This window comes from Lissotriton vulgaris, chromosome 1_2, assembly GCF_964263255.1.
Source record: "Lissotriton vulgaris chromosome 1_2, aLisVul1.2, whole genome shotgun sequence".
NCBI lineage: Eukaryota > Metazoa > Chordata > Amphibia > Caudata > Salamandridae > Lissotriton > Lissotriton vulgaris.
The window spans coordinates 143216183-143242094 of record NC_141686.1 but is presented as its reverse complement, the minus strand read 5'-3'; the positions used below and the strand labels follow the sequence as shown (position 1 = coordinate 143242094).

General features: G+C 44.5%; 1 protein-coding gene across 1 annotated transcript in view; it reads right to left on the bottom strand.

The window, feature by feature from the left end:
- Nucleotides 1-1921: 1921 nt before the first annotated feature.
- The window catches only part of LOC147734705 (solute carrier family 23 member 1-like), a 322680-nt gene continuing 298689 nt past the window's right edge, over nt 1922-25912 (bottom strand). Inside the window, exons 11-12 of the mRNA XM_086952992.1 lie at nt 7080-7175; nt 1922-3417 (exon numbers count right to left, since the gene is read on the bottom strand). Coding sequence (XP_086809118.1) covers nt 3173-3417; nt 7080-7175 — 341 coding nt within the window. The 3' untranslated portion in view covers nt 1922-3172. The remainder of the gene's footprint in view (nt 3418-7079; nt 7176-25912) is intronic.

The following is a 25912-nucleotide window of genomic DNA, read 5'->3' as shown; positions in this document are numbered from 1 at the left end:
TAGCACCCTTGAAAAACCATCAAATCAAGCAAGGTAACAAAAAAGCCAACCACTGACAACCTGACCACCTTCAAGAACGCAATCCGCAAACACCACCAAGTGATCCGATCCACCAAGAAATCAGCATTCAAGGATCGACTTGACAATAAAGGCCACCAAAAGCAAGGACCTATTCAACATCATCAAAGAATTTACCAACCCCACCGCAGGCACCAACAACATCACTCCCTCCCAAGACCTCTTTCTTCTACAACAATATCGCCGACATACATAACAGCTTTGAAAACCAGTCCGGGGACCAGTCCACACCACCCACCTCCGAATCAACACCCCCCTCTAACAACATTTTCACCTGGAACCCAATAACCACTGAAGACACCATCCGACTGATGAACTCCATCCACTCAGGATCGCCAACCGACCCATGCCCCCACCACATTTTCAACAAAGCAGACTCCATCATCGCACCCCATCTCCGAGACGTCATCAATTGCTCCCTCAACTCTGCTACCTTCCCGGAAAGCTGGAAACATGCGGAACTCAGCGCCCTTCTGAAGAAAACCACAGCAGACCCCACTGAACTTAAGAACTACCGCCCCATATTGCTCCTCCCATTCCCTGCCAAAGTTATTGAGAAAGCCATCAAAGTCAGCTCGCCGCCTTCCTCGAAGCCAAAAAATCCCTCGACCCCTCACAGTCCGGCTTCCGAGCCAAACACAGCACCGAAACCGCACTCATCGCAGCAACAGATGACATCCGAACTCTACTGGAAAACGGAGAAACAGCTGCCCTCATCCTACTTGACCTCTCCGTAGCCTTCGACACAGTCTGTCATAGCACCCTAATACAACGCCTCAGCAACATCGGAATGCAGGGAAAAGCTTTGGACTGGATCATCTCGTTCCTCGCCGGAAGAACCCAGAGAGTCCGCCTCCTCCCTTTTAGATCAGAGGCCACCGAAGTCATCTGCGGCGTACCACAAGGATCATCACTCAGTCCCACCCTCTTCAACGTATACATGAGTCCCCTCGCATCCATCGCACGCCAACACAACCTCAACATCATCTCCTACGCAGACGACACACAGCTGATCCTCTCCCTCACCAAAGACCCAAACACCACCAAAACCAACTTACACGAAGGAATAAAAGAAGTAGCCGAGTGGATGAAGAACAGCCGTCTAAAACTGAACTCGGACAAAATGGAAGTCCTCATCTTAGGATCATCCCCCTCCGCCTGGGATGACTCATGGTGGCCACCAGCCCTGGGAACCGCACCCATACCTACGGACCACGCACATAACCTGGGCTTCCTCCTGGACTCCTCCCTCTCGATGACCAAACAAGTCAACGCCGTCTCATCCTCATGCTTCAACATCCTACGCATGCTCAAAAAAATCTTCCGCTGGATCCCCACCGAAACAAGAAAGACAGTCACCCACGCACTGGCCACAAGCCGACTGGATTACGGGAACACCCTTTACGCCGGAACCACAGCCAAACTACAGAAAAAACTCCAACGCATCCAAAACGCCTCAGCTAGACTCATACAGGACAACCCCCGTCAAGCTCACATTTCCAGTCACCTGAAAGACCTCCACTGGCTCCCCGTCAACAAGAGAATAACGTTCCGTCTCCTCACCCACGCTCACAAAGCCCTCTACGACCAGGGACCCGAATGCCTCAAGACGCGACTGTCCTTCTACACCCACACCCGCCAACTACGATCATCCAATCAGGCCCTCGCCGCAATTCCGCGCATCCATAGATCCACCATGGGGGGAAGAACCTTCTCCTACTTAGCGGCCAAAACCTGGAACTCTCTCCCCACCCACCTCTGCCTTGTACAGAAGCACCTCTCCTTCAGAAAGCAACTTAAAACTTGGATATTCGATAAATAAAGTACCCCCCCCCCCCTCCACCAAGCGCCTTGAGACCCTCTGGGTGAGAAGTGCGCTATACAAATTTCCAAACTTGAACTTGAACTTGTACGACAATTGTGCACCAGCAGTTTGCAGAACCGCAGGTAGTGGTGTTTTTGGATGCGTGATTAGTACACCAATCAAATTTAATGCACCTCGGGAGATGAGAGCTAATTCTGCATATTTCCACTTGCTGTACAGACTTGGCATTTGCACTGTTTATCTGCAACATTTCACCAGATTGTACAGGCTGTTTTTTTTGGTTGGCAAACAGTGGGGGAATTGCCAGAAAACTTGAAATCCTGAATTGGGCAGAAGTTACTGTTTATGTCAGATTTAGGATTTGCACCAGGGTTTAATCATACTGGACGTTGTGTTGCTGTCCTCCCTACATACTTTACAATAAGGCATATCGTTTCTACAGTAAGGTGTATAATTCCCTTCATCGATGTGTTTTAAAGGGGACTTCAGTTAAGGATGAACATAAAAACTTCTAGTGTTATATCATCTCAATGTTAACGGATATTAATAGAAATAGCCCGTGCTCAAAACTAGCATTAATCCTGCCTAATACTTCCACTTTTTTCTGTGTTCACCGAATTTACATCTGGTGTTCTACCTACGCCTCCATTTGTGGATCCTCTCAGAAGTCCCATTTTTATTTTTGCCCTGAACAATCATAACACGGGGCCAATGTTCATGATGATCGTGAAGTGGCCTTCATTTGACTACGTCCATAAGAGAGCCACTCTAAGCACTCCATATTGACTTTATGAGAATAAGGTCTTCAGTCCATCCATCAGGATGACATTAGCCTCTGCATATGTTATAGGGCCTTATCCACGGCTTTCGTGCAGGCATATATTCTTCTGAAAAGCGATGCTGAGGTTTGTTGGATGATTATGCTTTCATAAGGGGTTTAGGGAGTCAAGTGAATATCTCCACGATCCTCTTTTGAATGTGATATCCAAAGTGAAAATTGTCCTCTGCGACTGATTTAAGCAAGATCGCTTCTGGTATGAGGAAAAGATGCTGGAGAAACATCATTTTAAGTTCAATATTTGTAAGCCTCACTGGATTGCAATAAATTGTGGTCTTTCCACCTCTACTCTGAAACTACGTAAAAACTGAGCTTTTTAGTGTCATTATATGTCTCCACTGAAGTCACCTTGGAAACCTGGACCACATGGTACCATTTTTTCTAGTAAAGTTAAGGTGCTGCAATGATGGGGTTTGTTACTCCACTGAATGTCACTGCGTGGTCTCAATCTCTCTATTTGTAGCGTTGTCGAGACAGCCATCTTCTGGGATGCCGCTGCTGGGGTTTTTCCTCTTGGGTTTGGGCCAAAAAGGAAGGAACCGCGTCCAAGACCATGCGCAGCACTTGGTGCCCACTCCAAAGGGCAGGCTGTAGATCTCTTTAGGATCCTGGCTGTCATCAGAGCCACCACCAAGTTCCTCCTTCCATGCCACAATCCCTCGCTCTTCGGGTGTACCTAGAGGAAGCAGACATATAGGAACTGTTAATGAAAGTCAATACTAGTCTTTGTTTTGCCACTTTTTGGAGATGTTCATGGTCAATCTCAGTATGAAAACTGCATCACTAGGAATACTAGTTACATTCAACTCTGTGAGAGAAGTACTTAACATCACCCTATCGCTAATGTTATTTCTTGCAATCTTAATTTATCTTACTTTTCTAGGATGCAAAGGATTTACAGCAAGCAAACTAATAGTCTTCTCAGGATTCAAACTAGCAACTAACCAACTCTCTACTGTTCAGAATCTCTTTCTGAGCTGTTTGCTGTTTTCTCATGTTTGGTCACAGAATGTCTTTGATGACATTTGCCATATGGTACATGGTACTGTGCCTGGGTCTTGATGGAAGGGCTGTCTTTCTGCTAGTCTTTTTCTGTGTGAAATTACTTGAACAGAGAAGTGGAAAGACTTTGCACACATGTCACACATGTGGGGCAACATCCTTTGTGTTATGATGTGGTTACCACAGAGTGGCGTGCAGTGCACGCATAACAAAACTACTAGAACACCTCCACGCTGGGACGCCCCGTTGCTGGGGTAGCCATGCGCTATATAAACAGGCTTAACATAACATAACACAAGTAATTATGATGCTGATAACTTGATACAGGTTGATAACCATATGCTGGACCCTGTAATCGAGGAATACAAAGGACTGCTTAAATCATGATAATCAAAATGTATTTCTCGTATTACCCACAAAGCTCACTATGAAAAAGTGATAGCACATACAGTACTATATTTCAGTGCCATTTCCATATTTTCAGCATACGTTAATTTTATTTTATATATGTAAGTAAAAATATTCAATAATATAAAATCGTTTGATGCTGTAGTTAATTAATGCATCAAACAGTAATGTATGAATTAAAGCAAACCCATCCCCTCCTAAATCATAGGCTTGACTTGAGCTGCAGAATCGGGCCGTTTGCAACTGCACAATGATTTGCAAGCACAAACAGCAAACTGCGATTCTACAGATTTGCAGTTTGGGTTTCTAATTGGTAGTTGGAAGGGGTGTGACCAAATTATAGTTGCAAAACATAATTTTTCTTACCAACTGGTTAAAGGTAGTGGTAACCATTTGCAAAGGGGAATATTCCCCCATGGATTAGTAAGGGGTTAAATGAATTGAATTGAGTGTACGACAAAGTTAAGGCCTTAGATTCAGGCTTTCACTAATTTGGGTTTCTTAGCCAAACCTTTTCTAACTGTTGATGCAATAAATCCCTATCGTGCATTCGGCATTATTGTTTTGTGTGGTCAAAATGGTGTCCTTTGGAGCTGCAGGACTCTTCCTCCCCAACCTTGGTAAAGTTGCACAGAAGGATTTTGTTTTCATCACAGATGCAGGTTAAGGGTAAGATATTGACATGTACTCTGGTTTGGAGCGTTTTAGGATGATATATCGTTTGTGTAATTACATGCATACTTCTGAGTATTGACTTGGATTTGAACCAACCACTCATTGAATACATCGGAACCCGTGTAGAAGTTGTTAAGAGAAATAAGATACTTCTTGGTTTAATTAAATTAAACTATGTAGATTACTGAACTATGAACTTTTGAAGGGACTACTCCAGAGTAGATGCAAATATCTTATTTCACTCAGCTGAATCAATTTAGGTTAGAAGGTGAAAGGCAGAATAAAAAGATAGTAACAACTAGTAAAAATTTATTTTGTTCGCCTCTGCTTCTATTTTTTTCAGAAGAACAGACAGGTGAGAAATAGGAGATTTGTGTTAGGTTGATGAAAAATATGAAGAAGAAAATTCTCTTTTAACTAGAATAGATTAATAAATGTGCGTATTTCGGGGCATATTACCAAGCAATAGCGATAATTATCGCTATTGCTTGGTTAGAGACAAAAATTTACCGCTGCGGCGATTTTTTCGGTTCTGCGAAGGAGGCACAACAGGTCCCACGCTGGTGCTGGCCAGAAATCCTGGCCACACCTTGCCACTTCAATAACCTTGGAGCAAAAACAAGCCTTGAAAGCGTGATCTTGAGAAGGGAATCCCCCCTCTCACAGTTAGATACACTTTAGGGCGTGTAGACACATAGACTACACTACACAACCCCTATTTTAACCCACACATATTTTATTGTCCTGAAGAAAGCCAGATTAGTAATAAGGCACTGGCTGAAACATGTTGACACTCTAAGGACGTAGGAGGTCGTAACCCGCCTCTAACGTCCCACAGCCTTATTTTTAACCGCTGACGGAGGCCCTTTTAATAAAGTATCCTCACCCCAGGGACCATCCGCCAAGCCGTTTTAACTTCACATACCTGAACACCCTACACCGCACACACAGTGACATACCTGCTCCGCTGTAATCAGGCGTCGAAGCACACCCGGGACACGCTAGGTGTCACTGGGTGGGCCCGATGATGAAGCATGCCACCAACTAGGTTGGTGGGTGAGGGCTTTCCAAAGACACCCAACAGGTGCCACTGCCAATTGGCAAAACGATACTGAGTCGCTATGAAAATAATAATAATAATGTCAGATTAACCCCATCTCTAGCTAGTCTCCTTTTAAAAATATTGGGGTATCACAACAGGTTACTAAAAAGTAAAGCTATCACTATATCCCATCCAGTAACACCTTTCATATGTTGTTTTTTTAGCTTATTTTACAGATCCTGTAAGTTTGGATTTATGTATGATGGCTGCATAAGCTCGTTCCCTTTATGTGTCCTGCCAATGGATCTAGTTCCAAAGCTCAGTCACCAGGACAAACACGCTATTGAAAGAAAATAAAACTAAGAAGTATTTGTTCATCTTATTGCTCCATTGCTCTCCTAATTTAATTCTGTCCAGAAGCTGCTAGTGTCTGTTTAGGGATATGTTCAATGCCTCCTAGCTTATACATTAAATATGTTTGTGGTTTATACATCATCAACCACAGGTGGCCAAAGTTTAATTGTGTTGAATTGAATTTATAAAAGAAATCTTTGCAGGAAACCTCAGGTTGGAGGCAATAATCTCCTTTGAGTCACATTTCATAGTGCACAAAGATCCTCTTGTTAGTGCCAGTAGCACAAATGGGTCAAGTAAACCTGGCCAGTGGCGGCTTCCTCGGAACAGTGTAGGTAGGGGGATGAAAAAATAATGAAAAATACACTTACCTGTCGCGGTCGCAGCTGCCCCCTCTCCTCTGTCCCAGAACAAGAAGCACCCTGGCTCCCTGCCTCTGCTAGCCAATCACGACGCAGCATCAATAGTGCCGTGATTGGTCTGAGCAGTCAAACAGGCCCCTCATGCAGTGCCTGGGAGTCTGGGCCTGTTCTCCACGTGGCTATGTAGCACAGCCCGGTGGAGAACATGCTTAGTGTGCATGACGGTATGGCTGTCCCAAATGGACTGGCCAAAAAGCAATGCACACTTAGGGAGTACAAATCACTCATCATTCTGCTCTGATGATGGCGAGTCCAGCCCCACCCCGCCTGACCTGGCTCCGAGTCCCGCAAAGAAAAAGAAAATTATAATATCTCTTGATATTATAATTTTTTTTTTTTTGCACTGCTCGCTGAGCAGTGGGTGGTGCTCCTCCGCCTTAGCAGAGGAGCTGCCACTGAACCCTGAATAGCTTTTTTTATTGTTACAAGAGTTACCTGGAATGGTGTTGTCTAGAATGAAGCCGAAGACCCCACCCACCAGCATGCCAGTGGTCAGAAGTGCCTGGATCACTTGGTCAAGTTGGGAGATTCCTGCAGAGCACAGAAGGGAAAAAGCATTAATGGAATGTTTCTGTGTTGTTCATGTCTGCGATATGTTATTAATTTGGCAATTCACAGTAATAATCCGTCTCATTTTATTTACACAATATACATACGTTGCACAAAAAAATTGAAATTTTGCCCTCAGGTGTGCTGTTTTCGTGGGTTTTGGAATCAAACTGAATTTTTTTTAAACAATTTAGAAGGCAGCTAAATTGAGCAGCAACTCTGGTTATCATATATATTATATATATATTATATATATATATATATATATATATATATATATATATATATATATATATATATATATATATATATATATATATATATATATAGAGAGAGAGAGAGAGAAGATTTATATATATATGTATACATTTATTTATTTATTTTGATTTAAGGAGTTTTATAAAGCGCAAACTTGACCCGAAGGTATCGGGTATCAGAGCGCTTTACATAGCACCAGTTGCGTTTCATGAGGACACATTCATTTTTGTTACGCACTGGGAAATTAAGTGATTTGCCCAAAATCACAAGATGTTCAGCGTCATTGCCGAGACTCAAACCCAGTTAACAAACTTCAAGGTCGAAAAAGAACTTGCAGTACAACTCAAGCATGTGAGGAAGCCCTAGCGCTTACTAAGAGGAAACTATTAGGAAGAGGCTACAAAGAAAAAAACTTAAAAACTGCACTGCATAAAGTGTCACTCATTAAAAGAGAAACACTTTTAGAACCTAAAGCAGTAGACACAGCTATTAGCCCAACACACAGAAGAGAAACCAATGTTGAACCAGAAGAATCTAAGAAAAACTGTAGATTTATTACTACCTACAGTAGACAATCTAAAATCATCAAGAAAATCATTAATAAAGAATGGCCTATTATTTTAACGGATGGGATCTTGAATGAAGTTTATATCCAAAAAACAACTTTTACATTCAGGAAGGCCCATTCTATGAAATCTGACTTGGTCAAAACCAGCCCCGAAACTTTTAATAAAAACATTTGGCTTTCTGCCCGCAATGGATTCTTCAAATGCTCATCTTGCAGGGCATGTAAATTTGGCTCTAACACCACCACATATACGACGGCATTCTCAGATCGGCCCATTAAAATCAAGGGGCATTTTACATGCAAAACTGAGTTTGCCGTATACATTTTATCATGTATATGTGGATTGAGATACGTTGGAAGCACCAAGCTGCCAGTTCAAGCCAGAATTCTGCAATACCTACGGGCGATAGTGAACTCAGACCCGAACTACCCCGTGGCTAGACATGTGAAAGTAGAACATGACAATAATCTGAATGTTCTCACATATTTTGTGATTGACCATGTCCCGAGCAGTAAAAGAGGGAGTGACCGAGAGAAAACACTTCATAGGCTGGAAACCAGCTACATCCTAGAACTGGACAGTAAAAGCCCCAAGGGCCTTAACACATGTGATGATTTACATCATTTCCTATAAAAGCGTCACCAGTTATTATAGTTTTTTCTTTAATAAGGAACTAACCGCCAACACCCTAGGATTCAGAAGTGTAACACTAAGCCCTATATTTCCTATAACAATACTAAGAGTAGGATAACCTTGTATATTTTATATTAGGGTTTTAAACTATTTATGTATTTATATAGTTATATATATTTAGGTATTGTATATAAGGGGCTCTTTAAATTTAGGAATTATAACGTGAGACGTCTATTTCATAACATCACCCGGAAATGGCTAAGACACCTTCCTGAATAGGTTTTTTTAAAATCGAATAAAGTCTATGGAAAAAGAATTAAATCACATCTTCATAAAGAGTGGGCAGACTGTCCATAATATAAACTTCACAACACCCTAATCCCATTTATTTGACATATTCTGCAACTATGTATTTGTACAGGTATAATAAGTATCCATACGGACAACCGCCTCATTGTCCCTCGTAAACCCCTCCTTGCACATACAAAAGTGAATCGTAATGCTAATGACAACTAGATTCAATCTGCTGAAAAAGAGATAATTGTCATTACTATGCATAAATTCACACATGTTCTTTTATTTTCTATAAGTTTTATTCATACTTCACTTTATAAAACACACATGCACATTAATGGGTGAAGATATTGGTCTGCTAAACTATGAACAATAAGTGTCAACCACTAGCATAATTGATGAGAAGAACTCATAACATACGTGGAATTTTGTTACCACAGTCATATTTAATACAACACTATATCGATCTTCTAATTTTAAAATTTGATGAATAGTAATTGTGTATATCACTGTGGATGTGATTATCAGTTTTTTAAACTTGTATTCCTAATCAAATGCGAAGGAAATTCACAAAGTTATATATCAATGTGTAAAAGATACAAGTCACGTTTGTTCTAAACTGTTACAATGGGTTCTTTAGGCCGTAATGCATAGTATGTTGTTTATGTTCATCACATACGCTGTGACCAATCACGATGCACTTTTGTCAGTCAAATAATGGAGGGAACCTCACATTTACTACCAGCGAGCAAGGTGTCAGGTACGCCGAAACGCGTTTGGGGAAGCACGGTAATGCACTTTAAAATAATGAAAAAATAAAATATCGCAGCGGCTGCTGTTTATACGAAGAGTCCGTCTCTCTCATTGTTTGGGGACGCAGTGGTGCTATCGGCGTCGAGAGTGGAATCGGGATATATATATATATATATATATAGAGAGAGAGAGAGAGAGAGAGAGAGAGAGAGAGAGAGAGAGAGAGAGAAGATTTATATATATATATATATATACATTTATTTATTTATTTTGATTTAAGGAGTTTTATAAAGCGCAAACTTGACCCGAAGGTATCGGGTATCAGAGCGCTTTACATAGCACCAGTTGCGTTTCATGAGGACACATTCATTTTTGTTAGGCACTGGGAAATTAAGTGATTTGCCCAAAATCACAAGATGTTCAGCGTCATTGCCGAGACTCGAACCCAGTTACCAAACTTCAAGGTCGAACTCCCTAGCCGTTAGGCCAACTCCTCTCATATGTATATAAATATATATTTATTTGTGACTAGCAGCCCGTTCCGACGTTGTCCGGGTATGAATTGCTGCCGGCCAGTAGTATATTGTTTTGTAGGATTTCGTTTTGATAGCATTTCTTTTATCTTATCTCTGACAGGCCTGTGAAAGGCTCCGATTCACAGTGCACTGCTGATGCACTTAAGAGTGCGCGTTCAGTAGTGTGTGAACTCGAGTTTCCCTACTTTATTTTTCCTTGCAATATTATATAGCGCGAACTCGACAACATGGCATGAGCACAATTTACATTACAGAAGAACACATTCATTTGTGGTAGGCACGGGGAGACAAAGCGATTTGCCTGGAATCACAGGATGTTTAGCTGATGCCGAGATTCGAACGTAGCTCCCCAGCTCTAAAGTTCGCAATTCTAGAACTTGTGGCGGTAGGTGTGTCTAAAAGTGTATGTCGGTGCTGGCCATCAATGAGAGAGACCTGTGCATTTTTCAAATGGGTGGTGAAAAAATATGAGTATGTTGCTGGAGATGTGGTCCGCCGTGCCACCAATGTACTTACCGGGGGAGGGTAAACACCCATTATTCCGCAACTTTCTTTCCGCATACCATCACTCCGCATACTTTCATTACGAAAGTACCATGATTCCGCAATGCCATTATAACACATGGCATTACATTTTATATGCTTTTACCACGCATACATTTACAACGAGATTCGTTGTAAATTCATAAATGGTAAAAGCATGTTTTTGTTTTAATGTTTGGATAATGTAAGTATGAGTATAGGGGTATATGTTCTGGGGTACTGAGGAATATGTTTTGGGGTGTTTGGGTATTTTAAGGGTTCAGATATAGTTTTGGGTTATGGGGTACAGGGGTAGTTTTAGGGTTTAGGGATAGGTTTGGATTTTGGGGTACAGGAGTATTTTTAGGGTTCAGGGCTAGGTTTGGGTTTGGGGTATAGGGGTATTTTTTGGGTTCAGGGGTAGGTTTGGGTTTTGGGGTACAGGGGTATTTTAAGGGTTGAGGGCTAGGTTTGGGTTTTGGGGTACAGGGGTATTTTTAGGGTTCAGGGCTAGGTTTGGGTTTTGGGGTACAAGGATATTTTAGGGTTCAGGGGTAGTTTGGGTTTTGGGGTACAGGGTTTTTTAGGGTTCAGGACTAGGTTTTTGATTTTGGGGTACAGGGGTATTTTTAGGGTTCAGGGCTAGGTTTGGGCTTTTGGGTACAGGGGTATTTTTAGGGTTCAGGGGTAGGTTTGGGGTTTGAGGTACAGGGGTATTTATAGGGTTCAGGGCTAGGTTTGGGTTTGGGGTACAGGGATATTTTTAGCGTTTAGGGTTAGGTTTGGGTTTTGGGGTACAGGGTATATTTATAGGGTTAAGATGGGTTAGTGTTTAAGGGTGTTGGGGTATTTTAAGGAGTAAGGGTGGGTTATGATTATGGGGTGTAGGGGTATTTAAAGGGAGCAGGGTGGGATTAGCACACGATATGAGACATGGCGTGAAGGGCGGAACGTACCACACGACCCCAGCGTTTGTTACGCCCCAGGACACGCCCACAGCCCAACGCAGACACGCCCACAAGGGACTACTTTGCTGGCACGGTTCTTTTACCTTTTAAATGTATATGGTGGGCGTCTGCATAGCCTATGTCCTTCTGCTGCAACTGCCATTTCCAACGCTGTATTGGGTGTTGTGATTGGTGCTGTGGTTCCTGAGATTACCCGACTCAAAGGTTTGGTCTCTCTCTTTATTATATTAGTATAGATATAGATATAGATGAGCACATCTACTCGTTTCGACATTTGAGATGTCATCAGTGATGTCATCAGTGATGTCACTGACCATGTCATGAGTGATGTAATATGTGACGTCATCAGCAGTGCTTGCGGGCGCTCAAGTTATAGTTAGCTGAGCTAACTATAACAAAGGAATTTCAAAGGTTTTGTATGATAGAAATGTTCAGCTAACTATAACATGCGTGAAACCTATGGTTTTTTCAATGAATTTGCATGGCTTTTTAAATGCTCATTCCTAACTATAAAGTGTGTGAAACCTATGTTTTTTTCAATGAATTTGCAAGGTTTTTTAAATGCTAATTCCTAAATATAACTTGTGTGAAACTTATGGTTTTTTCACTGAATTTCAAAGGTTTTGTAAATGATAATTTATAAATGTTTAATTATTATGTCTTTATTTTGATATTAATTTCTTATATTTTTATTATAAATATTTATATTTATTTTATTTTTTAGATTATTTTTCATATTCTTATTATAAATAATAACAAAACTGAATTGCAAAGTAATTTTTGTATTAATTATTGCTTGACTTCGGTTGCAAGTATAACACAGCTCCAGCAATGCTCTTGGGGCCCTATGCTCACAATGCTGTATCAATCCTTACACCTGCTTCACAAGGTTTTGACGCAGCATAAGCTCAATAGTGACTGAATGAAATGTTATACATTTCACTCAGTCACTTTTAGGAGGCGTTGCTGCACCCCCTTCTGCATAGGAAAGCCTCTTCTGGCGCAGGGCTTTACAATGTAATGCACCTTCCAGATGCGTCACATTGTTAATAGCACACACCATGGCACAACTTTTGCACCACCGCTGTGTTATAAAAGTGACGCAACAGCTGTGTAAAAGAGGCACAAGGGGATTGTAAATCCCCCCCTAACACATACAAATTCACCCAGGCAGTTTCACCAGCAGGGGAAATTGAAGCATAGACTTGTAATATATTTATGTACATATGTTACATTCAAGTGCTTTGGACATACTACAGTATACTATAGGTAAACACCTTATAGATTTATACTGTAGCACTTCCTTATAGTTCTGCACTTTCACATTCTCCATACACTAGTAATATATTCATTCATTCATTTATGAACTACACTTCCATTCTGACAAACATTTACACACTAACTTAGAAATATAGTTCTTTCTTTGACCAGTGAAGGTAGTTCTAAAAAGAACTGTTTTTTTTTGTTTTGTATTTTTTTGTGTTTTCTCAACAAATTCCAAGCGGAACAAAAGAATGAAGAAAAAAAAACTAATGTCGAGGACACCAATGATCCTGCATCCTGCGTTTTATCAGGTCCATAGACTGTTCCCCATAACACAAAAGCTTATCCCAATAAATGCATACAATTTTAACTTTATCAAAGTCAGAATCAATTTGTGGGTGTGGACTGCTTGCTGAAAATGCTGCTGCAGCAGTTGATGTGCTTGGTGTAGCAGCAGGTGGGTTCTCTTACAACTTGCGCCTTGCAGCTCGAGCAAAGTTGTTGGGGTGCAAGTTCTTCACGTGTTGCACCATATTTGCTGTGCCAAAGGAGTATTTCTTACATGGATCAACCCTTAAAAGAGTTGTTTGGCAAATTTTACAGGTTACTTTTGGAGCATTAACCTTTCTTTGCCCTTCTGGAAAAGTAAAAAACTTCCAAATTAGAGCTTCTTTCCTCTTCTTTGAAGGTTCTTCAGGAATGAAATCCCCCTCTGAAGAACTGCTGGAAGATGAGTCCATTGCTCTTATTATGGTGATCTTCCTTCTATTTGAGAAGATTCTCAGAAGAAATACTTCTTCTTAGAAAGTGAAAGTCGAATAATTATAATGGGACTGAACTTTCAACAGTCGCAATAGGAAAAGTTAAGAACCAATCAAATCTCTACTTTTAAAGTCACATGGCTTTGCATATGCTTATGATGCGCTTGCGCAGCTCTTTCGATACGAGTACACATGATGTTCTACCGCGATTTGTGTAATTGTTTTTAAAAGTAATATATGAGGGCAGTGGGTGGGTCTGGGAAAGGGGGGGAGCGGCACAGTTGGGGTTGCCGGGTGGGACGCTTTTTTAGGGTTGGGGGCTGGGGTAGGGTGGGTGGAGGGACCTCCTTGTCCACTAGTGCTGAGAGAAACCGTTTTTCCTTCTTTCCCTTTTTTCCTATTGCACTGACAGCTCACACACATAGCGCGCCTGCCCTTGCTGCATGCCCGGGATGACTCAACCCTTGACCGTCCTCTCACTGAATGTGAGGGGGCTTAATAGCCCGAACAAGCGCAGGGCGATTCTCTCTTTTCTGAAGAACTTGCGAGCAGACATCTGCCTATTGCAGGAGACACACCTACTGCCCAAAGATCACCATAGGCTTAAAACCCGCTTCTTCCCAGAGCAGTTTTTCTCATCGGCATCCAAGAAAGTGGCTGGGGTGGCGATCCTAGTAGCAAGATCCTTTGATGGACGGGTGTTGCAAAAGGAAGCGGAGATTAAGGGCAGACTATTAGTCCATCGCTTCCTGGTGGCGGGACAGACGTTGTTGATAGGCTCAGCATACGCATCTAACGATGGTCAGGAGCGATACCTGCACTCAGCACTAGAAGCGGCCACAGCCAACACACACCCACACTTACTGATTGGGGGAGATCTAAACCTAGTATTTCACAACACTGCAGACCGCTCTAACCAGCGCTTCGGTCAGATCGGGGCGGGGCACACACATCTAGCAGATTTAGGTTTGGTTGACCTGTGGAGACTCTCCCATCCCCGAGCTACAGCCTACACACACTATTCAGTAGCCCATAAGTCCTACGCGCGGCTAGACTATTTCTTATGCTCTACCCAGCTAGCGGCGCGCGCGCGGGATGTTGAGATCCTTCCGGCCACGCTGTCAGATCACTCCCCAGTGGTGGCGTCCTTCCTGGTACCGGACACTCCCGGTCCGCAACGACACTGGCGCTTGCGCAATGGCCTATTACAAAACCCTGTCACGGTTGAAAAGATAACGACGGCCATCGGCCACTCCCTCGCTCATAATGCCAATGACGACACCTCCAAAGCCAATCAGTGGGCTACGCTTAAAGCCGTCCTGCGGGGCGAATTTATCTCGGTGGCCGCGGCCAACAATAGGGAGCACGCACAGAAGAGGGCCGAACTCACGCAAAGGGTAGCAGAGCTAGAGCAGATACATCAGCGCATGGGGGCGGCCAGGGCCTGGCGCCAACTGTGCACAGAAAGGAAGATGTTAGCGGCCCTAGATCAGGATGTAGCGGAGTTTGCAGCCTTGCGCCTGAAACATGCCTACTACACCGGGGGGGACCGATGTGGGAAGTTGCTGGCTGGCAAGCAAGCTGAGAGAGCAGCGCCAGAGGCAACACATTCGGACTATCCAACCTAACAGGGGTGACCCGGTTACTGAGGATGCGGCCATAGCTGCAGCTTTCTGAAGCTTTTATGCCGACTTGTACGACGCAGACAATCTAGATCTACAAGCTGGCAGCGATTATCTGGATGGGGCGACCCTCCCGTCCCTGAACGAGGTGCAGGCGAAGTTCCTCGATCGGCCTATTGGCCTGGAGGAAGTCATCTCGGCGATCTCTCGCCTCAAGCTAGGGAAATCACCGGGCCCAGATGGCTACCCCGCAATTTTCTATAAGAAATTCTGCCCGCAAGTGGCCCCCCTACTGCGAGATCTGTTCAGTACCTTTGATCAACCGGGAGCCATCCCTCCGGAGCTGCTAGAAGCCGCAATCTCGGTGATACCCAAACCCGGTAAAGACCCGACTAGATGCGGTTCCTACAGGCCAATATCCCTACTAAATATTGACCTCAAACTCTATACAAGTATCATAGCCGGCCGACTGGCCCCCTATATGCAACAGCTGGTGGACCCAGACCAGGCTGGCTTCATCCCTCAAAGGCAGACGAGTGATAACACCAAACGCGTCCTCTACCTAATTGAGGCCGGATCACGGGCAAGGCCGGGCTGCATGCTCCTCACCGTAGACGCTGAGAAAGCGTTTGATCGGGTGCACTGGCCCTATCTCGACCTAGCGATACAACGATTCGGCTTTGGGGCCACTCTCCGAAACCGCATCTTCAACTGCTATAGGCAACCAAACGCTACGGTCCGGGTGAATGGCCACACCTCACCACGCTTCCCGATTGGCAGAGGGACCAGACAAGGCTGCCCGCTCTCCCCCCTCTTATTTGCGCTCTACATGGAGCCATTGGCACAGCGAATTAGACAGCACCGACTCATCCAGGGCATTCCCTTTGGTGGGGATACACACAAAATCAGTCTATACGCGGATGACATTCTGCTCTCCCTCATGGACCCGATGCAATCCCTGAGGGCGCTCTTTATCGAGCTGCATGCTTTTGCCCTGGCCTCGGGCTTTAAAATTAATGTGGATAAGTCAGAGGCGCTGAATGTGTCCCTGCCCCCAGAGGTGTTGGCGGAGGCTAAGGCAGAATTTGACTTGCGATGGTCTACATCTACTGTTCCCTACCTGGGAGTCTTACTAGCGCCCACGATACGGGCCACAGCAGAAGTCAACTATGCCAGACTTAGCACACGCCTTACCGAGACTCTTCGGAAATGGAAGCACCTCACACTGTCTTGGCTGGACCGTATTGCGGCTATTAAGATGACGCTGCTCCCACAGGCCCTCTACGTCTTCCAGACTCTCCCGCTGCGCCCACCAGCGGGATGGCTCCAAAAAACGCAAGCTGATATGTCACGTTTTGTTTGGAATGGTCGCCGCCCCCGCTTTAAGCACCTGATCGCAACGCTTCCCCTTGCACATGGGGGGGTAGGGCTGCCCGACCTTGCCCTGTACTTTCAAGCAGCACAGCTACGCACGCTTGTAGAGTGGTACCAGCTGGAGTCCAGCAAACACTGGCTTTTTCAAGACCAGGCGGTGGCGGGCCGTACCCTCCAGGGTGTACCCTTCCTGCTGCGGCGCCACAGGCCACCTAACCTATACGCGTTGTATATCACCGGTACGGTCATGGAAGTATGGGACAAAGTGCCAGTCCGGAGAAATCTCACTTCCTTTCCTTCCCCGCTAACGCCAATATTCGACAACCCGAAGTTCACCCCAGGCCTGGATGCACAGGCATTCGCAGCTTGGAGAATTACACCTTGCCGGGAGATAGGCCACATGTTTGACCTTCAGGGCATCCTTCCCTTCCAGAAGGTGAAGGAGACTAATGGCATACCAGAAGCGGACCGCATGCCCTATCTGCAGGTTCGGCATTGGGTTCTACAGCCGTCGATCAAACCGGGAGCGCAGCGCTTTCTTACACCCTATGAAAAATGGCTACTGACACGCACGTCGGAGAAGAAACTGCTCTCGGACATATACCGAAACCTGCTTCTCACTAACATATACACTTATAACGCGGGGCAGGCTAGATGGGAAAAAGACCTGGGAAGGCAGCTCTCGCGCAAGGAGTGGGAAGGGATCTACCATAGAGCCCGGCATTCGGCCTATCACACAGGTCTCACTGAGACACTCACTAAGGTGGCCACCTACTGGTATCACACCCCAGAACGCATACACCGCTGGGACCCCCAAGTCAGTGATCGCTGCTGGAGAGGTTGCGGAGAGTTAGGCACACTGGAACACCTGCTGTGGAGTTGTGAGCGGCTGCAGACATATTGGACCTCTATTCTAGACCTGATAGACATACATTTAGACACCCAGCTCCCCCGATTTCCTGCCTATGTGTTACTGGGACTACCCAACTCATTGATGTACCCCCTAAAGTCTATGAGAGGGAGGCTAATAGCGCTTGCATTAGGGGCAGCTGTGCAAAACATTGTGGCCCGTTGGAGAGATCCCCAGCCTCCTGTGCAGCTAGGCTGGCTGCACAGACTTTGGACCATTCTATGAATGGAGAAGTTGTCTCTGATCACGGCGGGCAGAGGAGACGAATTTGCTGGACCTCTGGCGGCCATTTTTGACCCTCCTTACGGGGGAATTCAGGGAATTGAGCTGTCCCGTTACCTGCGATTGTTGCATCTTGCTGACACACCACTCTCAGAGATCAAGACAAAGCCCCGCAGGAAGACATACCAGAAATAGGGTTCCCTCCGTAATGCCCTAGCCACTGCTACTGGTTTCTTTAGTGTTTCCTTTCTTTTAACTCAGCGGACAAGGGGGAAGTGGGGGGTAGGGTGGGAGAGGGGATAGTTGGGGTTTTTCGTACAATGTATGCTTTGTTACAGCGACCGACTAATTCACAGTCCATCAAACGCGGCCGGCCCAGCTGGGTTGTAGGCAGCATGCTGTGTTTAATATGCTTTGCAAGGAACCTGCATTAGCAATGGCGCAGCAACTGTTTTGTCACTGTTCGGCCTGTGCCTCCACGGGCACTAATCGGTTTATTTGCTTTCAATAAAAAAGATTTAATACTAAAAGTAATATATGATTTTTAAAAGTATAAAAAAAATCATAATCATCCCAAATGTCTGCCCTTAGCATCTACATTAAATACATAAATAAATGTTTTAAACCAAGTAGAAACATTGCCGTCTTTCGCGTACAGAACGCTGTACATGATGTCACACGGAAGCTTTAATGCGACACGTAACGTCAAAGCATATTCGTACCGTATGCGCGGGTACGCGCTGAGTATGATTAGCAGTACAAAGTATGGTGCGATCACCATCTCACTGACAAATCAGAGCTCAGCGCGCTAACGAGAATGATTAGAAGTGGTCACTCATTGCAGATCCGATTCTGGGCCTACCTCTGCGCACATTATAACACTGCCCCCATCTCGCTCTGTTGTTAATTGTTAGTGCACACACTCACACTTGCACATGCGCGGTGCACGCCCGCCCACACTCCCCACATGCCACCACCTAGCATGCTTGCTATCACTAAGCCTGGAAACTAGTACATTAGACAATGAGATGTCTCCCAAGACCATCATTCTTATACACAGCGAAAACTATACCAATGAAGGCCCTGGGCTTGGTTTGGTCAGCCCCGCGGTTCCCATATAATGCGGGCACTGACGTGAGCACGCTCTCTTTTGCCTGCCTGTGCTGCGATGACAGAGTGTTGTCATCGATTTTACTACGAACTGATTGCTCGAGCGGAGGAGGACTCCTGACACTCGACGTGGTGTCACTGCTGCTGCCGCCCAGCCACAATACCATAGGCGCGGAGGCGGCGGCGCCCACACCCAAAACACCACAGACTCAGCAAAACTGCAGCCCTTCAAGACACGACAAAACACGACAGAAGCAAAGGTAAGAGAAGCCGTCTAAACATCAGCCTCCGCTGTAAATTGTATATGCATGATGCTATTTTTTTCTCCATCATATGGCTTTCCTACCCCTCAATGGTTTTAAATTGTATGCACATAGTATAAATGTTTCTTTCTGCGTCACAATGTTGTATCCACTTTCAGCAAGGCCTAGTCATGCCGCTAAAACCTGTGAATCTTAAAATAGAGGTTGGCACGAAAACTGGAATAGAAAAGACAAAGTTTATTAAGACCCCATGGGGTGGAACTACATTCAGACAATACCCTTCGGCAATGCATGAAGTAGCACACTGAACGTCTACCGTCTTGTTTTCGTCTGTCAGATTCCTTCTGACAGTGGTGATTTTTTGGATACCGAGGCAGTAGCCTTAATACTCCACATTCATTTTGAATTTTTTAGTCTCTGTTTAGGCTGTCTTATTGATCTGTGATTAAGCATGGGCGAATTTTGCGAATCTCGCGTTCGCGAATTTTGCGGATTTGCGAACTCGCAATTCGCAAAATCCGCGAATTCTCGCGAATTTGCGGATTTTTTTTTGTGTTCGCGCGGGTTTCTGCCAGTTCGCGATGGTCTTGTACAATTTCGCAAACGCGAACTTACCTGTCGGGTCGCAAGTTTTGCGAACTTGTTGTTTCTACGTGTCCAGCCTGTTTGGGACACTCTTCTTCATCACTGCCACTCTCTGTCACCACTGCCACTCTCTGACTACTCATGCCACCCTCTGGCCCACCCATGCCACCCTCTGTTTCATCGAGCACCCTCTGGTTGTCCAGTCAGTGTACATTATTGTGGCAAAGCAAAGCACACCTTCCCTGCCTCAAGTGACCTGAATTAATTTGGGGCTGATTAATGTGTCACAGAATATTTTTTTAGCTGGCACCTGCTTCCTTAGTGCTTCCTGATTAGTGATCTTTTGCACTTGCTAAGTGCTTTCATTGTTGCAAAATTAGTTACAACACCTGCCCTGCCCCAACTGACAATAATGAATTAGGGGCTGATTAATGGATTTGAACTTCCAGCCTGACTCCTGCTTGTCTCCCTTAGCTGTAATTCAGGACCTTTGTGGCATATGTGTAACTATTCTGAGGTTCAGAGCAGGGTCACATAATAGTTGCAAGTAGGCAACTGAACTCTGGAGGGGCCCCTCAGGAAGCACTACAGGAAATGGCTACTAATGATGAGCCTGAACTTTTGAACCTGGTAAGTAGTTTCAGTTTTGCTAAGATCGTATTTCTGCAATTTTTAACGCTTATTCGCGGGGCGCGAAGTTGTACTGGGAAGCCGCGAATTCACGCGAACAGTGCGAGCAAAATCCGCTGCTCGCGGATTTGCGGATTTTGCGGGAGATTCGCGAATCTCACGGATTGCGAATTTACCGAAAATCCGCGAGCGAAACGGATTTTCCGCCCATGCTTATCTGTGATGCGTTGTTACAGTTGAGGTTGTATCACAGGGTCAGCTCAGTGATAGGCCACGGGTAGCATTCAATTGTGTTTGAAGAGTTGTCAGCATGTTTCCTCAAAGAGTCTCGTCTTTGTCTATCTAGTACCTTCTGATAGTGTTCAGTATTGAGTGCCTGCCGAGGCGATTATGCCATCAGACAGTGAAAGGGTTTTGGTTGCCTGTCGAGGCGATTATACCGTCAGGCAGTGATGAGTTTTGCTTACCTGCCGGGCGTTTGCCTTCAGGCACTGATGAGTTTTTGGATGCTGCGTTGCTGTTTCAGTTTCACAAGGTTAGCGCTTCGATGGGCCGCGGGTAGCGGTCAAATGGGTTTGTAGAGATGTCTGCGAGTTTCCTGATCAGTGGGTTTTCTTTTTGATCCAATCCAGTCATAGCACCGCACCTCCGAGACGTCATCAACTGCTCCTTCAACTCCGCTACCTTCCCAGAAGACTGGAAACACGCTGAACTCACCGCCCTTCTGAAAAAACTAACAGCGGACCCCACCGAACTCAAAAATTACCGCCCCATCTCGCTTCTTCCATTCCCGGCCAAAGTCATCGAGAAAGCCGTCAACAACCAGCTCGCCGCCTTCCTCGAAGCCAACAAATCCCTCGACCCCTCACAATCTGGCTTCCGAGCAAAACACAGCACTGAGACCGCCCTCATCGCAGCAACAGACGACATTCGAACTCTACTGGACAACGGAGACACAGTCGCCCTCATCCTCCTCGACCTCTCTGCAGCATTCGATACAGTCTACCACAGCACCCTTCTACAACGCCTCAATAACATCGGAATTCAAGGAAAAGCACTTGAATGGATCACCTCGTTCCTCACCGGAAGAACCCAGAGAGTCCGCCTTCCTCCATTCAAGTCCGAGGCCTCTGAAGTCATCTGCGGCGTACCTCAAGGATCCTCACTCAGTCCCACCCTCTTCAACGTATACATGAGCCCCCTCGCGGCCATCGCACGCCAACACAACCTCAACATCATCTCTTACGCAGACGACACTCAACTGATCCTTTCTCTCACCAATGACCCCAGCACCGCCAAAACTAACCTACACGAAGGAATGAAAGAAGTTGCCGAATGGATGAAACAAAGCCGTCTGAAACTGAACTCAGACAAAACAGAAGTCCTCATCTTAGGTACATCCCCCTCTGCTTGGGACGACTCCTGGTGGCCGGAAGCCCTCGGAAAAGCACCCATCCCGACAGACCACGCACGGAACCTTGGCGTCATCCTAGACTCTTCACTCTCAATGAACAGACAAGTCAGCGCCGTATCCTCTTCCTGCTTCAACATTCTTCGCATGCTCAGAAAAACATTCCGCTGGATCCCCTCCGAAACAAGGAAAACAGTCACCCATGCTCTGGTCACAAGCCGACTGGACTACGGAAACACCCTCTACGCAGGTACCACCGCTAAACTCCAGAAAAAACTCCAACGAATCCAAAACGCTTCAGCCAGACTCATATTAGACATCCCACGCAACGAACACATCTCTGGCCACCTTAAAGATCTCCACTGGCTACCCGTCAATAAGAGAATCACTTTCCGACTGCTTACCCACGCACACAAATCACTCTACGACATCGGACCAGATTGCCTCAACTCTCGACTGTCCTTCTACGCCCCCTCCCGCCAACTACGCTCTTCCAGCCAAGCCCTCGCCACTATACCTCGCATCAACAAGACCACCATGGGAGGCAGATCCTTTTCATACCTCGCTGCTAAAACATGGAACTCACTCCCCGCTTACCTTCGCCTCACCCAGAACCACCTAGCGTTCAGAAAGCAGCTTAAAACGTGGATATTTGACAAATAACCCTCCTCCCCTTCCTAAGCGCCTTGAAACCCTCTGGGTATGTAGTGCGCTATACACATTTTTTGACTTGACTTGACTTGACTTTGTAGAATGCCCTGTTGAGTTTGGGGAAATGGTCGTCCAACATCTCAATGCCTAGGTCTCTGTCGAGGTCTGCTGTTCCTGAGATCATAGGAGCACCTGCTGCAATCCGTAGGGCCTTGCTCTGTAGTCTCTGTAGGTCTTTCCGAAGCTGCGAGCGGCACTACTCCAAACTGGTGAAGCATACGTCATAGTTGGTCGAATTATTGCGATGATTGCTCGCACCTTGCTCTGCATGGGCATCGACTTGGTCTTCAGGAGTGGGTATAATGCAGCCAGGTTGGCTGCTGCTTTCTGGCAGGTCTTCTCTATGTGGTTTCTCCAGCTGAGTTTAGAGTCCAGAGTCACCACCAGGTAGGAAGGCACATGGTCCTTTTATACCCACACAGGGGTTTCAGAAAATAGGCGGCACAAACCGAAGACAAATTCATGTACATATAAGGGTGTTTTCGAAGCACATTCAAAAAGTGGAAGAAGCTGACGATTTAATCAGTTTGGAGTAAACACATCTCAACAATGGTTTATCAGAAACAGATGTGGCTCGATAGAGCATGCGAATATTTGATAGAAAGCAAAGAAAAACTTGTTGCGAAGCATAATACGTGAGCAAGTAATCAGAGAGGTAGGACAAAGCACATGGCGAGCACGAGGCAATGGAAGGCATACAAAATGGTGGATAGTAATACAAAATGGCCTCTGAAAACGGGCAACATAACATTGAAAGGTGCATTAGCTTCAGCGAATGCTAACCTAATCGTTGTCAATTTACGACAACGAGGTCCTCCAGACCTCTATTTTTAAAAATTCTCCGTGCATAAATTTTGCTTTTATATTTTTGAACTGTCACGTGCTTTAGCCTGTATTCATATAAATTGTGCGTTCATAATAGTATTATTTTTTTTAATCCGTCACGTGGCTGTCCCAGCTCGGTTTTGCTTTATTTTTGTGGAATGTATGCTTTCTAGTTCATCGTATTTGCCCCCTCCTATTTCTCCCATTAGTTTTAATATTTATTACTACGTCACGTGACACTCCCAAGCCTGTATTCTTTTAAGTGATGCGTACATGGTTGTAACAGTTATTGCTGCGTCATATGGCCCTCTCAGACCTCTATTTGAATTAATGTTTAAGAGTAGAATCGAGTAACATTTAGAAGACTGTGACAAATGTAAGATGTTTTTAAAACTTTTTCAAGGGAAGATTGTTTATTTTGAAAATATATTCATTAATATTCCCTTTTTCGAATTCTTGTAAGTCTAAACGAATGTAATTGGGTTGTAATGTAAAGCTATTAATGATTGCATTTGAACTCTACAGGTACCTTTTGAGAAAATTTATATTTTTCTTAGTCCGACAAATACTGCCTGTCATTGGATACTTCTGGTAAGTGCAAGTTTTTCAACATTTATTAGTCCGTTTTCAAAGTTATTCTTGGGAAATATAACTGGTTGTAATAGTTTAAACTATCTAAATTTGTATATCAAATAATTTAAAGGGTAATCTTTTTGAATAATTTTGTAATGCATCTAATGTAGACATCTGTACCACAAAAATGTATACTCTCCATACTAAAAATCATATTTCTATAATATTTTCTATACACTTCCAAACCTTTAACAAAGACAATCGGTCATGATTCACGGAGTAACAAAATTCAGACCTATCAGGAGTTTTTATTAAATAGAAGATAACTTTTCCCTCAAAAAATGTTCCGTAATCTATTTATTATAGCCTTATAGCCCGCAGTAGAGGGCTATACCGGCTATTAGAACATTGGAATGTTGGGAGCTCCATTGAAAACAATGGAGTGCTCTGGGCTTATAATGGCTGGTATACGCCTGGAGCTCCAACATTCCAATGTTTCTTTGTTCACAGCTCTGGCTGTGAACAAAGGCTTCAGGGAACCTGAGGGGATTCCAATCCCCTCATGCTCCCAAAAGGCTTTGTTTTTTTTTGTTAGAACATTCTGTCCTCTAGTGACAGAATGTTCTAATAGCTTATAGCCCTTCGTAGATTGGCTATACCGCTATTAAAGTCCCTATCCCTTGTTAAAGGCCCTCGCCTTCGGCTCGGGGCCTTTAACGCTGGAGAGGGCCTTTAATAGCCGGTATAGCCCGCTACGGCGGGCTATAAGGCTATATTAGAACGGAATGCTGGGAGCTCCATTGAAAACAAAGGAGTGCTCGGGGCTTATAATGGCTGGTATAAGCCTGGAGCTCCAACATTCCAATGTTTCTTTGTTCACAGCTCTGGCTGTGAACAAAGGCTTCAAGGACCCTGAGGGGATTCCAATCCCCTCACGCTCCCATAAGTCTTTGTTCTTTTTTGTTAGAGCATTCTACCCTCTAGTGGTAGAATGTTCTAATAGCCTTATAGCCCTTCGTAGCTGGGCTATACCGGCTATTAAAGTCCCTCTCCCTTGTTAAAGGCCCTCGCCTTCGGCTCGGGGCCTTTAACGCTGGAGAGGGCTTTTAATAGCCGGTATAGCCCTCTCCGGCGGGCTATAAGGCTGCATTAGAACTATGAAATACTGGTGTAAAAATATCATTCATTCTATTGTCAGATATCTACCTTGATTACAGTGGAATTACCACTACTTTTCAGACTACCATTGAATAATATTGTGTAGAGGAGCGGTGTTGCTTCTTGACCTTCAAAGAGGAAGATTTAAATGTATATTTCAACTGGTAAACAAAATAATTTCTCAATTTCAAAAAGAAAATTAAGTAGGAATGTTAGAGGAACTCTGGTCCAACTCTTAAAGGATTTGCAAATCGTAACAGGTGAAAAAAGTGTGTCTCAACATTACTTTTTAAGATAATTTGGACACAAGACTAGACTGCAGGAGTGCGCAAATATCTAATTAGATATCTTGCATGTTATCATATGTTACTTAAAACATACTTCTGCACTTTTTATGCTGGACAGTGTTGCTTCTAAACACCCTTTCACTGCTTTCTTCCATACCTTCAAAAACGATTTTATGGATTTACATGCACAGTCTTTCAGGTCTGTATATCTGTAATGTAAAACAATCGTACTTGTTTTTCTTTTCTCACTGACATATATAAACTCATCAGTCACTCCTATGCCAAGCTTTTACAATCCTGAATACTATGTTTTCTGTGAAAGGATGCCCATGCATAACAATGCTAAGTTTTCTTTAGCTGCATGCACACATGTAGTGTAACCTGTCAAACACTTTTTAAAATGCTACCCTCCCACTAGTTCTAAAGGCGGATGTAGAATTCAACCGTTCTTCACAAAATAGAATTGGACGTCACTAAGTAC